This window comes from Phaethon lepturus, unplaced genomic scaffold, assembly GCF_000687285.1.
Source record: "Phaethon lepturus isolate BGI_N335 unplaced genomic scaffold, ASM68728v1 scaffold52754, whole genome shotgun sequence".
NCBI lineage: Eukaryota > Metazoa > Chordata > Aves > Phaethontiformes > Phaethontidae > Phaethon > Phaethon lepturus.
The window spans coordinates 1-13956 of NW_010533567.1; the positions used below are offsets into that span (position 1 = coordinate 1).

Genomic DNA, 13956 nt, shown 5'->3' on the forward strand with positions numbered 1-13956 from the left:
GCCGCTGGGGGAAGAGCAAAGCTGCTTTTCAGCCGCACCAGGGCTTGCTCCAGCCAGGAGGGGGCACGGCCCCCGGGAGACCGGAGCAGAAGCCCTCCTAGGGGCCCCAGAGACCGGGTTCTGCTCATGGCGTATTTAACATCCACTGCTGAGAGACAGAATAGAACAAGCAGACACGGTCCAGTGTTTGGCTTTTATTGAGACATGATTTCCCTCTTTTCATATAACTTATCTAATTAAAATATTCATCTTAGTTACCACAAAAAAAGGAACATAGAAAATTGTATATACACAGTTAGGGACCAAAATACAAATGCAAGTCAAAGTCACTCCCCCTCCTGCCCCACCACCATGGGGCAGCAAAAGGGGAAGAGGCAGCTCTGCTCAGTTCCTTCGTTGTGTAGTGTAGCACAGAACAATTGCACAAGTGTAACACCCCGGGCACCGAGAGACTGGGAAGGGAGCACTTTTACTCCAGACTTTGCTTAGTTTGTGTCTGCTGGAAGCAACCCTCCTCGCTTCCTGGCTGAGGGCTGGTGCCCATCTCTTCCATCTGCACCGTTTTAGCGTCTGAGCAAAAGGGAGGGGAGAGCGGTTGGCAGCAGTCGCAATACCAGTGGGACCCAGTCAGCACAGCCGAGTCAATTCAGACACAGCATCACATCTTATCCTCTCTGTACAGCCCCTCCGCAACCCAGCTAAGCTGAAATACAGACACAGTTGGCAAAGCCTAGAGCAAAGAGGGTGCTCTGAGAGGGAAGGTACATCACCCACTAACCGCAATGCTTTAGGCAATACCCACATCTGAGTATCTAGCTGTAGCATTAAGTGGCAGGTTAGCAGTGTCCAAGATTGTTCTCGGGCCTCACCCAGATCCTTTGCTCAATTGCTCCATTGAGGCCTGAACATGATGCCAGACTCCACTTCCCTCCCCTCTGTCCCTACCCCAAGTACAGAGGAGAAATAAATGGTAGCACAACGGTCCGCAAAAGAGAATATATTGTTACCTAATTAAAAATACAGCAAAATTAAATACAGCAAAAATGCAAGAGTAAGGAGCCATTATTTTACAGCACAACACACACTGAAATGCTGCACGGTAACATTAAAGCATCTGGGACTGTAACAAACTTACAGCACATGAGAGTCTGAGAACATTTTTCCAAGACCTTCAAAATAAGAAAAGAACAGACCAAATAAGAGACAGGTGCTCTGAATGGTTTAAAATTAAAAAAAAAAAAGGAAAAAAGAAAGAAACCAACAGAAACCAGAAGCATACAGGGATTTTTCTACAGCCCTCCAGGGAGGGCTCTTCACAGCAAGGTTTCCCCCGGTCAGTGTGCACAGACAACTCTACCGGTTTAGGATTTGGCAGCCACAGAAAGCCAGCAGCAAAGCTTCTCAAAAGCTGCCACCAACAACAGCATCTGCTACCAGTACCTTTTCCACCTAGACAGCAAAATCCTAGGGTAGCAAATATGGCTTGGAACAGGAGAACCTCTCCCCTTTCTGATCCAGTCAAACCTCCGAGTGCTAACAGAGATGCCATCTCCTTTGTCACCTGATCTGTGTCTAACCAGCTCCATTCTCTGCTTGCACCACCTCTGGATAAGTTTGTTTTCGAAGCAGACGTAGCCCACAGGCAGAAACATTCACCACGGTAAGGCTTCACATTTAATAGCGAGTGCTTAGTTCTGTCCGGCTCGCCACACTGCTGCAGCCTGAGTGAGTCCACCTGAAATCACACACCTCATGCAACACGCTGGCTCCCGACCTCCCCAGAGGAGCTCTGCTCTAGGGCACCTCCTCACACTTCCACCAACCCCAGTATCCGGGTCCACTGGGTCACATCACACACCCTTTCCTTCCAGAGCTCCAGTTCCTCAGACACCAAGTACAACCAAGCTTCTTGAACTCCCGCTATGTAGTACGCACACATTAAAAACAAACCACATTCCATTACTCACTCCCCTCCAGCCCCAGTCAAGTGGTTTCAGGTTCAAAGACTAAAATCCTTGCTTTTGCCAAAGAAGGGGCAGAGGAAAACATACAGGAAATAGACAGGATTTAAGCACCAGCTTCCAAACTGGAAATAAATCCTTCCTAGTTCCACACAGAAAACAACATAAAAGTATTCCTTCTTTCCACTAAGAGGCAAACCAATGCCTTCATTGATCTTTAAAAACTGGTTTTAATTTCCGAGGCAGGCAAAGTCCCTTCTCTCTCTCAAAAAAAAAAGTTACAATCTGACTTGGCGCACAGTAAAATTTCTCCCAAAACCCCTATTAGTTTTATTCCCAGTAGCCAGCAGAAAAACAACAGCAGCAGAGAAAAAGTCCCCAATGGCTCTTGGCATCCCTGCACAACAGCATAAGCATCTGTACGTGATCTACAGTAACAGCAGAGAGGAGGTCAAGAGCTAAGATTTTATTAACATACACAAGTAGAGAGCAAAGCCTCAGGACTTGATGTGCTTGCCAAAGGATTGATGAGCAGATGGGCCACTAGTCCTACCTGTCCCAGAGAGTCCAGGTGGGACTTTGGGCCCAGCAGGTACCAGATCACGAGGAAAGACTCCCGTGACATCCAGTGTCCACTCAGATGGATTCCTGCCAGCTCAAGTCAGAGAGGCTTGCCCTTGTACTGGATTGCGAGGGCAGAGACTACTGGGAGCAACATAAATAATACCAGCAGGATAGAGGGGCAAAATATTAATTAAAACCATTTTATAATTTATTAAGAGGTTAAATAGTAAATAAGTCTCTGGATCTTCCACTCTCAGCAGGTGCCAAGACTTCACATTTTCTCATGTCGGGAGATTCTGTACACCCTTCTTTTGATGGATGACAAAGCCAGAAACAGGATGTTAAGGGCAGGGGGAAAAGAAGAGGGCTTGACACTGAGAAAGGGACCAGAATAAAAGACAAAATACTGTGCTGTCATCTTGTGCAGATCGAAGCTTCTCCCAGCAGCTGCAGCCTCCAAAAGAGTTCAAAGAAAAGGGCTGTTTGGGTACCTTCTCCCCCTTCAGTGCCACTCCCCCATGAGAAGGAAAGTCCCAGATCTGCACTGCAAACTTATCTCCTAGAGAACCTGTTTTTGAAAGCTTTGATAGTCTTTGCCATCATGGGTGCAATTTCTGCAATAGAGAAAGGAAAAAAAAAACAAATCAAACAAAAACCCTACACACATTAAAGCAGCAGTCACAGACTATGAGGGCAGAGAGCAATTCAAAGCTGCAGCCCTGGCAAAGCAGATGCAAGACAGGCATAAGTGTGTGCTCTCTGATCATGGCCTATCGTATTTTCAGGTCACAGGCCGAGGAGAGCCCACAGTGCTTTTTGCACCGCAAGAACACACAGATCTCTGGTTAAACTCTCCTTCCTTCCCAAGGGAGCTGCACTGCAATTTCATTGTTCCAAACAGCTGGACAGATACAGAAAGACAGCAGGAGGGGAGAGGCAGGGTTTCTGCCCCACACTAGTGCGGGGGGAATTAGGACAGGCTGATACAGTCAGCACGGACCAGGCAGGAGAGTCTGGTGTTTCCCTATGCTTCTTCTTGTGCAAGGCGTTTGAACAATCCTTAGGGAGGGGAGAGAGGCCACCAACATCAACCCTCCTGCATAGCTTGGATTTCTCTTACAGCAGAAGCAAAGGATTGATGTATTTGTGAAGGAGGAGTTCTATGGTTTGTACTTACTCTTCACTGGTGGTTTCCTGGGGTCATAGGAGGAGAAGGTGCTACCTGAAGATGGGACAGAATGGGCACTGCTGGTGCTGGGCCCATCATAGGACTGCTCCTCACTCACACGGGTGTGGCTTTTGCTAGATGTGTACAAGACTGGTTTTATTCTGAAACAGAGATGGAAAAGATATTTCAGTAAAGCAGTCGCTGTGGTTTGATGCAATTCTTCAGACACAAGCCACACTTGTTAACAGCAGCACGGCTGATACCACATGGAACCAGCAGTGACCAGGATGTCCATACTTCCCAGCAAGAAAGAGACTATTACAGTCACAAGTTTCACCACAAAAGGACCTCGCATACACACAGTATCCTTTCCTGCCAGGATGCAAAGTTTCAGGGAGAAGCTGGCAGAAGCCCACAGGAAAAGAGGCCCTGAACAGCAAGTGCCACTGAGAAACACTCACTTGGTCTTCTCTGGCAGAAGAGGTCCTCCAGTTCCAAACTTTTCTTGTCTCCTTCGTACATCCCGAGGGGGCTTCGCTGCAGAGTTCACAAATGCCATTTTGGCAACTCTACCTGTAGGATGCCAGACCGAAACATTGCTTAGATCCAACTTACTATAAAGGAGGCTCCTCAGTGCTTGTCTTATTACAGCAAGCTCTGTAATAATCCATCCATTCCAAAGCTCTGGTGATAGCCTCCTCCCTAAGGTATGAACCTCTTGCAGTCACAACATGGGCTGTGAGAAATCAGACTGATCAGATCAGAAGCTCTCAATTAGGTTCACCAAAAGAGTAGGAATGCTTCCCCCACACTGGTTTTCTTCAACTCCAGCATGGAGAAGCCACTCTAGAACAGGGGGTGCTTCTGCAGCCCTACACATCCTTGCGGTAAAATATTACTCTGTCTAGTCTGCATCAACAACACTATGGATGAAATCAAGAGCCTGCTAAGCCATTAAGCAAAGGCTACCACATAAAGAACAGCAAGAAGCAGCTCTTAAATTGGACTAGATTTAAACCAGCCATTCCAAAAGACCTTCCTCACACAAAGATATCCCTTAGGCAGCATTCCCAGACCCTACTCTGATTGTTCAGCCCTACTTTACCTTTGGGTTTGTTGGCATGAGCTGAGCCGATGTTCCGTGCTAACATGAGCAGCCGTTGCTCTCGTGCATCATGAAGTCGAAGGTACATCTCCCGCCAGGACTCAAACTCTTCTGGCTTCTCATTTTTGAAGTCTCGGAGACAGTGATTGTGCCACAGTTGATCTGTATCCTCAACGAGGACCTGAAGCAAACCCACACACAAGCTGGGATCCCTCCTGACACCTTCACACCCCTCAGCATCAGCTAGTACCAGTGTCACTGGAATACCAGACAGCAAGACAGCTTAGGGGCCAACTTGCAGCAAGAGATGGGCCAAATAGCAAATCCAGGAACTCAAGATGAGCAAAAGCCACCTCGTTATAAAAAGCATTGTTCTTTACCATCCTGCTATCACAGATGAGGACAGAACATCACTCCCACATGGTATCATCCCTTCCCCAGACCAAGGTACTCACATGATTACATTCCTCAATGCGATACAGCTGCTCTGGGGTGCATCTCTCCAATACTGGCTCCAGCACTGAGAAAGGGACACCACCCACTTCATAGATTGCTAGACAGAAGCAAGATGCACAGAGTATTTATCCTGCTCCTTCTTTGCCAAGGAAAGTGCTTGACACCTTGAAATGCAGTGGAAAAAACTGCAGTGCTGCATGACACTACACAATATGAGGGGACGGAGAAAGGAATCGTAGGTACAATAGCCCTAGTGAGTCATCAGGCACCAGTATCTCCACATTAAGAAATGCCTGCACAAGGCTCTGTTTACTACTATCTGCAGTGCTTTAGCACTCCCTGCAAGCATGCTGGGTGCAGATTCCTGCAGCACCTGAGCTTTCAGCAAGATCTGTCCCATATGAATTAGCTTGCATTGTGACAAGGGACAACTGTTGACATGCTCCAGGCCAGATGCTGCTGGGATATATAGAAAGAAGTTACCGAGATTTCAGTATACCTGCACAGCAACATGACTTTAAGACAGATGAGGAAAAGTACTTACAGTCAATGTTGTTACTGAGGACTCTGATACATTGCTGATACAGAGACATCATCTTTGGGAGGTAGGCAGTTTTAGAGCCTGAATACACTTGCATCTTTGAATTCAACCGACGGCCTGTAAAACCAGCTTCGCTCTCTTCAACTGGCGAGGACAATGCTGTAAAATGAAAGACTTGGAGTAAGAAAGGAACAGAGAAAACAAAGAGACCCCCCTGATGAATGGCACAGGAGACGCAAATCAGAGTCACCCAGAAGCAACCTAAAGGGCCAAGTCTTCTCTAAGAGGCCTGAAATCTAGCTCAGGAAGGGCAAGTCCAAAGCCCAAGCCCCAAGAAGGGTCAGCAAAGGATCTTCCTCATTTCTGCTAGAGCAGGTGGCAAAGAAGCCACCTTTTTTCTGAAGCCCAGGCCCTGGGCATCAGATGCAGGACACCAGACCCCAACAGAAAGACTTGAATCCAACCAGCATCCACTCCCTCCCAAAAAGAGGGAATGGCTGGAGCCCATTTCAGACCTATTTTCCTGCCCAACATACCTTTCCTTTTTGTCTGGGAGCAGGTAATAGACTCAATTGAAGGAAGAGGGCGGTAGTTGGCCTGAATCGGTGGCAGTGGGATGTCTGGTAACGTTGGTACCACATCTAAAAGTATCTGGAAGGAGAGGATGTACACGCAAGTAAGATGAGAATAAGGAGAATGTTATATCCTGCCAGGGTACAAACATCACTGAACTGCATTTTATTTGATATTTTGAATAAGACATTCAATACTGATCAGCTTGCACCAGGAAACAGCCTCAGAGGGAGCCTGCACTTCTGCCACATTACTGTGGCTCTGTCTAGGCTGTCAACACAAAGCCAAAACTCAGGATCTGAATCGGTCAGCAGCCTCCAGTAAGAGCCATCCACATCTAACCTACTAGGTTCAGTGCTAAAGGCCTCTGGCAAGAACCCAAGTCAGATTAACAATGCAAAGAACTAGAGAAAAAAACAGAAGAGAAAGCTGGCAGAAACATTTCCCTGATCTCAAACATTCATTTACCTGAAAAAAAAAAAAAACCCACACCAAATAAACCAACTCTGCAGTGGTGGAGAGGGGAACCTCACAAACTGGGGAAAATCTAAAACTTTGATAGGAGGCACTTATTAGAATGAATGGCAATGCAGGATTTTAAAAGGCTGCTAAGATTATAAAAACACTTTTTGAAAAGCAAAGTGTTTCAAGTTGAGTAAAAAGATTAAACAGTCAAAGTTTTACACGTTATATTATATATATACACATTTATATACACCACACCTGGCACCCATGTGGGAATGAATATATACAGAAACACCTTATTTATTACACCACCTTATTTATATACACAACACTTGGCACCCACGTGGGAATGTATACAGAAATATTGCTCATTTTTCATGCTTTCACAAAAGAGCGTCTATCTTCTAAAATAAGCTGCATTGTAACACCAGTTCTCCCATTTCTCCCCTACGTTCCTCTCACCGCGTATTAGGCAGGATTCTAAGCTGACTCACATCTAAAGGTATTCTGCACACTTAACAAATGCATCCTGTCCAATACATTTTCATAAAATTATTTAGTTGCAGGTGTTTCCCTCTTACTCTCCCCATTTTTGAATAACGAGGCTTTCGCCTATTGCGTTCCCCCGCTCCTCACCCACTTTTCCAGCGGAGTTCCACTCTAACAGCACAAAGCAATGCCTGCAGTGCAGGGCATATGAAACACATGGTGCATCCCAGCAGGAACCAGGAGTCACAGACCTAGATACCAATGAGACACCGCAAGCACAACCCGATGCAGAACACAGCCCAGCACCTCCAAGGGAAAACTAATAAACCCCAGATGGCAGAGGACCAAGGGCAGCTGATCCACCTTCTTTGTTCACTTTCAGATCTTCAAAAGCTTACCCTGTTTGGTTTAGGAGGCTCTGGTAGTTTCTTCTCTGCATTTTTCTCACTTGCTCGCTTGTGGCTTGGACTTTTCCGACTTGAGCTTGAGCTGTTGGTACTGGCTTTGGATCCATTCTGTTTGCTGTGCCCTCGGTCTTTCTCCCCAGCTGACACAGAAGGTTTGACCGCTTTCTTTTTCTTTTTCTGGGGCTGGTCATAGCTGAGGTACGACTCAAAGGACATTGTAGGTTGCTCAAATTCATCCTCCACTTCCCCTTCCCCAAAATTTGAGGAAAAGCCCATCGATTTTTTGTCTGTGTCAGAGACTTTGCGCTTCCCCTCTGAAGATTTTAAGCTCCCAGAAATGCCCTTTTCTTTAATCCTATTTGACGAGTCACTCTCAGCTTTCCGTTTCTCCCGCTCTGTGTTAGAGGTCTCCAGGCTCAGCTTGGGCTTTTCCAATTTGCTTTTTTCGGAGTCCCGATGTTTTTGCTTCTTAACATGGTTGTCCAAAGACTCTTCCAAGTGCGGCAACATGTGCAACTTCTCCTTTCTGGAGGTGCCGCTTTCTCGGTTCTTCTCCTTCTTAGTGCCATCTGACATCCTCTGCTTCTCCTTGCTGCCCCCTGCCACGGAGGCTTCTTGGAGCTGCTCTTTAAAAGAGGTCTTGTGCAACCTTTCTGGGCTGAATGCAGAGGTCCTGTCCTCCCCTCTGCCATCAAGTCGCTGCTTCTTGTGAGAAGACTTGTGCTCTTTGCTTCGACTCATGTTCCCTTTGTCATAGAACTCACTGGGGTTCCTCTCTCGGCCTCCACCCAGCTTCTCCTGAAAGCTGTGGCCTTTACTGGCTTTCCGATGAAATACTGTTGGTTCTTCCTGCTCCTCAGAGGCATAAGGGTCTGTGTACATATCCTGAGGGCTCTCACTTGGCTCAGGTGACACAGCTTGTCCATAGTCCGAGTACTCCTGATCTGAAGAGAGCACTGGGGAAGACCTGACCCAAGCCTTCCCCTCGTGGCTGCTATAGCCATAAGTCTCATGGGCTCTTTCAGGCCTAGGATACCTTTTGAACTTCTTTTCCCTATGATCTGGGCTATAGGACTGGCTGCAAGATGGCTGGAAGGGTTCTGAATACTCCTGGTCAGGTTCCTCATCCTCTCTGAGAGAGGATTCTTGATGTCTTTTGCTTGAGCTGCTCCTCTCATAGTCACGGTCTTCAGAATCTAGGTTATTTCTGAAGGGATAAGAAAACAAAATAGTTAGATTAAAACTTCCCAATATGAATTAAAAGAGCCACTCCCCATGGGCCATGTGGACAGGAACCTCTCTTACAGAAGACTAAGGTTGTATTTGGTAGTTTTGCAGCAAGAATACTAATAATTCTCTCAGGGACAGCAACATTCAGGGATTTAGAAACTGCATTTCTAGTGCAGGAATTGATTAAGCATCTTTATTAGGATTGGAGACTTCACAGTTCACTGGGAAGCAGACACACATATGTATGGGGAATTCTCCATGCCTGCACACTCCTGGCTGCGTGGTGCCTATGGGAAACATGTCACCCCGTTTGCCAGTTAAGCATGCAGGGATACCACAGCCATTGAAATTATCATGAATAACTGGGTCATTATCACGTCCATCTAAATGATCTCATTGCTGGGTTCAACACAGCTTTGTTACTGCAGCATGCTTACTAGCATTAACTTTCAGTTTCCATAGGATTTTTGCACATAAAAGCCTGCTTTCAAAGCAAACCACTTCCTTTACTTGGACCTAGAACTTCCTCTCTTTAGCATCATAAAATGGGAAGCCAGCAGATTGCAGCTCTTGCTTTATTAAGGGCACTTTTCTGGCATCTACTGTTAATCTCTTCATCATACTGCAAATTCTTGAAAATCAGCCCCTACTTTCACGCAAAACCGAAGCTGTCAGCAACCCAATGCTCTATGGCTAGCAGAGGCAGGAAGTTTATGCCAAAACAAGGCAAAAACACCATGCAGAGTTAGCACACTTGTGTTACAAGTTTTTCCAGAGCGTTCACTTTGTTTCCTTGGTCACAGAAGTTTATAATCTCCACTGCAAAAATATAACAAAGTTTATCCATCAAGATAACTGAACAGGTTCACTTACCTGTCTGTCTCTTGAGGCACTGGCACTAGCTTCTTCCACCTGGCTACAAGGTTCTTCGCAAAGTCTCCTACAAGCTCGTGTTTCCGTAAACTGTTCACTGTCTTCCCAACACCTGTCTCCTTCATGAGAAAGCCAAGACATGAATTCATCTTAGCAAAACAGTCAGCATTCTCACCTCTGTTAAACTTCCTACAAAATGACTAAAGTTAACTCACTATCTGTCACTGCTAGGTAGAAATAAACTTCCTTGATCTAATGACAAAGGTCTCACATATGTTTTCAGCAGCCATTATATCATTTACTACAGTTCTGTAAATCAAAGATGACTTAATTCTGCCTTAGTCAAACAGTTATTTGTATTAATAAACCAAGATAGTATTTACCATAACTGTTGGTAAGTTTGAAGACAGAAGTCGCTAATAATTTTTAGGATTAGCACTTCCTAATTTCATGCTGATTCAGTTATCATTAGGAACCGCTCCAACTCTCATAACTCCAGTCAAGTGTTAAGCTTTTGCAAGAACTGAGGATGACAAACTGTCCTCCAAGGCTTCACACTTGCTCTGACACTCTCCTTCCTGTGCCTGGAATCTCTAGAACCTCATCACAATTGTGTCTAGGACACCAGGCTGTAGCAGGTGGCCGAGACAACACACCCCATTCTAGGGAAAGCAGCATTTCCGTGGCAAAGTTATCCTGCGACTTGACAGACATGGAAGTGTGAGCGATTTCACAGCTCTTACCACAAGAATGTCAACTGTGATGGGCAACTCAGACAGCCTCTTCAGACTTTTCAGCAGCTGTAGAGACAAGAAGGAAAGTGTTCAGACTTGTCACACTGAACCACATACTGTGATTAGAAAGGAAGAAAATTCTGCACTGCATGAGAGCTTGTTAGAAAGATCCACGTGGCAGACAGCTGCTGCCTTACTCCAAATCAAGCTCCTGAGAAGCTGAACACAAGGGCCAACTCTAAAGAAATTATCACCTCTTTGCCTACGAGGGCCCATCTGAGAATCATAAAATGCACTCAAATATTAATGCTTTCTTCACACAGGACTGCAACTTGTCTTTGGCTGAAAGCATCAGGAACGGAGACACGCAACTCTTGCACAACAAGTGGAAGAAAAGACTTGAAAGCTTGTGACTCTCAGAATGTGGTGCTGAGAATCACATCACTTGTTCAGAGGAGGGAAGAAAAAAAATTAAAAAAGAGTCCTTTCTGAAGTTTTGCAAGCAAGACACTGAGGGAAGGAAGATTTCTAGATGTTCTTAAAGATCTAAGAGGGAACACGTATCTCCCCTGCAGTCCCTCCACTCTGTCAGTGCTACTGACAGCCTCTCTCAGCTATAGTCCGTGGTAAAAAGGCAACTGATCCTTCCCACAACCACTGCCTCTCGCCCCACTCTTTTCCCTTCCCTTTGCCATACCAGTGAAAAAACATTCTTTTCCTCCACACACACACACTGCCAAGTGAGGCCCTGCCAGCGCATACAGCTGCTCCGCTGGCCAGGGAGGGATGAGGTGTCCTCTCCGACTTGCACCTGGCGAGGGGCTGCAGGTGAAGGGGACGTACTTGTACCTCTGCCACCCAGCTGGTCTCGGACATAGCTTCACCAAGATGCCTACCGACTTCTTAGTTACAGTGTGCTGCCATGTACATCTGACAGCTCTGCTGCCCCCCACATTATTTCCCACAGCTCAGCTATAGCCACAGACCAGCCTTGTCAGCATTCCCATTATTATAGTCCCTATACAGCCCAGGCTTTGTTCAGCACTGCCATGCTATATGCCATACAAAAGGCTGTCCCTGATCCAGAAGATCTTCTCTTTAAAGCACTGTGCTCCTGCTCAAATTAGCACTGTCGGCCTAAGCTATTCCAATCACCCCCACTTCCACCACACAAGGATCAAGGAGGTTTAGAGGTTTCCTTCCTTTTGAAGGAAATAAGTTCTTTTAACCTATCCGAAGAGTGCTATTACTTTCAGAAAGTACTCCTTGACACAGAGATAAGGGTCCATCTAGCTTAAGCAGAACCACTGGATGGTTTCTGCTCACCAGAAATCACTGCCCCATCTCCATTACATTTAGGACTTCATTGCCATGACCGAAGGTTTAGATTTTCTTGTTTGTTTTAGAAGAGTGAAACCCTCATACCAACAGTAACAGTGTGCTTCAGCACTTTTGAGCAGGGATGCTGAGGGGGATGCGATAGTTCTAGCTGTGCTGTAACCATAGCTAACCAGATCTTCAAGCCCTCTGTCCCTGCAACTCTGGACTCACGGTAATGCACAGTCTCCCCCAGGATTCACAGGATCTGGGGCAGGTAATGTGCTCCACTACCTACCTCAACTGATGCAGGGGGGAGAAGCCAGTTGAGCTACAAATCCCAACATCCTTTCAGTTTTCAGAACTGCTATTACTTTGCCAGCACAGCTGCTTGACAAGTTCATTGGCAATTGAAGCCATCAAACCAGAAGCAGCAGAGGTAAAGACAGACCCCTCAAACTGCTGTGGCAAGGCCTGCCAGAGCTCACGGGTTGGGATCCCGCCAGGAAGGCCAAGATCCTTCTGGTCTCAATAAAACAGGGGTTTGGAGTAGTGTGTGCGAAGGCCCTGTTTGGAAGAGGACAAGAAGGGAGGGGAAGAAGGACGGATCTTGTACTAGGTCAAAAAAAAAAAAAAAAGTAAAACGGGGCAATAGTAAAACAATAGTGTCTGTAAGCCAATTACCTTCCTGGAGAGGTTGTTTTGCAGCTTACAAAATCCCATCATGAGAGTAAGAACCAGGGGAAAACTCATTCTGCTATCCTTTAAGGAAAGCCTTCCAATCATTTTCTAGCTACACCCCACTGTAGCATCTTCAACAGCTCTTTTTGCTCTTTAGTTATGTGTTGCCTTCAGGGCTGAATTCCAAGAAGAAAAGCGCTATTGTCAACGGGGCTCATCTCAGGATTTTGTATAGCCGGGGGAAGTGCGGTTTGAGACCAGGGGACCCACACATTTGATCCAGAACACGTCTCATGGGGAACTGGCTTATTCCACACCCACTGCAGTCAATGGCTGGAAAACTCCACACATTTTAAAAAAAAAAGTAAGAGCTGGCTTTCTGAGAGGCCACCACACACATACCTTTGTCTAAGTGTCACTTTACCAAGCTTTTACGCCTGCACATTTGTTAGAAATGTTAACACAGTTTGAGTTCAGCAGACTTTGCAGACAAGTTGTAAAGCTCAAAATGACGCTGTCAGGAAACGAGGCACTTTTGTTACCTGCGTCATCAGTAATGCACTTATCTGCAATCTAAGATATCAAAACCTGTGCTCATTGACGCCGTCCAAGTGGCGCACAGCCTGGCAATATCCAAGTAGGGGTATATTTGGAAGCTGTGTCTGTACAGCACAGCAAAACCTCACTGCGCTTGTGACCTTTGTGGTCCACAGGTCCATGTGCATGCGATGTACCAAGTGAGATAACTCCGATGCAGTGAGGCTTAAGAACTTGCACTAGTCTGTATTTCCTATAGATACAAGCTGATGCAGTACACGCCCCTGCCTTCAGCTGAAATCAGCCAAGCAGACTCAAATTTGGCAGCTCAACTCAGAAATAACTGAGATCCTACAAGTCCTGTGAGAAAAAGGCAGCCAGGTAGAAGACAGAAAACACAAGGCTTGTGCCTTGCTAGACACCAGATGAAATGCATACGAGAAAGCTCTTCTAAAACACCTTAACACAGGGTAGAGTTTCAGTCAGTAAGCCGCAAGATATAAACCATAGAAGTTTCATTGAGTTCCAGCTCCAATAAAGTTTTATTTAACATGGGTGGATTAATTTCTTTTTCTAAAAGAAGTCAGCCAGGCTGTTACAATGCTAACAACACACATTAATATCAAATTACTATAGCGCAGCCCAGCCTCTTCCTCTCTGTGAGGATGCTCTCTTGTTCATGGTTCCCTTACCCTTTTTCTTCCCCCAGAAAAGAAACACTCCTGCAGCAGAGTTTGTATCTTTTCTGCTGAAAAAAAAGGATCGCTTTCAAGCCATTACAGCAGCATCCAAAGTTTCATTCATACACTTCTGTGCCAGCAACCTGATTTTTACTCAAAAACAATATTAATACTT

The 13956-nt window shown here is 45.9% G+C and overlaps 1 protein-coding gene across 1 annotated transcript; it reads right to left on the reverse strand.

Annotated features, from left to right (window-relative positions):
* Nucleotides 1–2884: 2884 nt before the first annotated feature.
* On the reverse strand, nucleotides 2885–11442 carry TCEB3 (transcription elongation factor B (SIII), polypeptide 3 (110kDa, elongin A)). Its single transcript, XM_010285213.1, has 11 exons — nucleotides 11410–11442; nucleotides 10576–10632; nucleotides 9833–9951; nucleotides 7721–8936; nucleotides 6332–6446; nucleotides 5799–5954; nucleotides 5254–5351; nucleotides 4799–4979; nucleotides 4155–4266; nucleotides 3703–3854; nucleotides 2885–3139 (listed from the first exon to the last, which is right to left on the reverse strand). The coding sequence occupies exons 1-11, from the start codon at nucleotides 11440–11442 to the stop codon at nucleotides 3078–3080; spliced, it is 2301 nt and encodes a 766-aa protein (XP_010283515.1). The 3' UTR covers nucleotides 2885–3077.
* Nucleotides 11443–13956: the final 2514 nt, after the last annotated feature.

Excerpts from the sequence above, each read along its gene's own strand:
- TCEB3 (XM_010285213.1), bottom strand. The coding sequence starts at position 11,442 with ATGTCCGAGACCAGCTGGGTGGCAGAGGTACAA. Across the intron at positions 9,952-10,575 it reads TCACAGTTGACATTCTTGTG|GAGACAGGTGTTGGGAAGAC; the intron begins GTAAGAGCTGTG and ends TTTCTCATGAAG. Across the intron at positions 5,352-5,798 it reads CCTCAGTAACAACATTGACT|CAATCTATGAAGTGGGTGGT; the intron begins GTAAGTACTTTT and ends GCTTCTGTCTAG.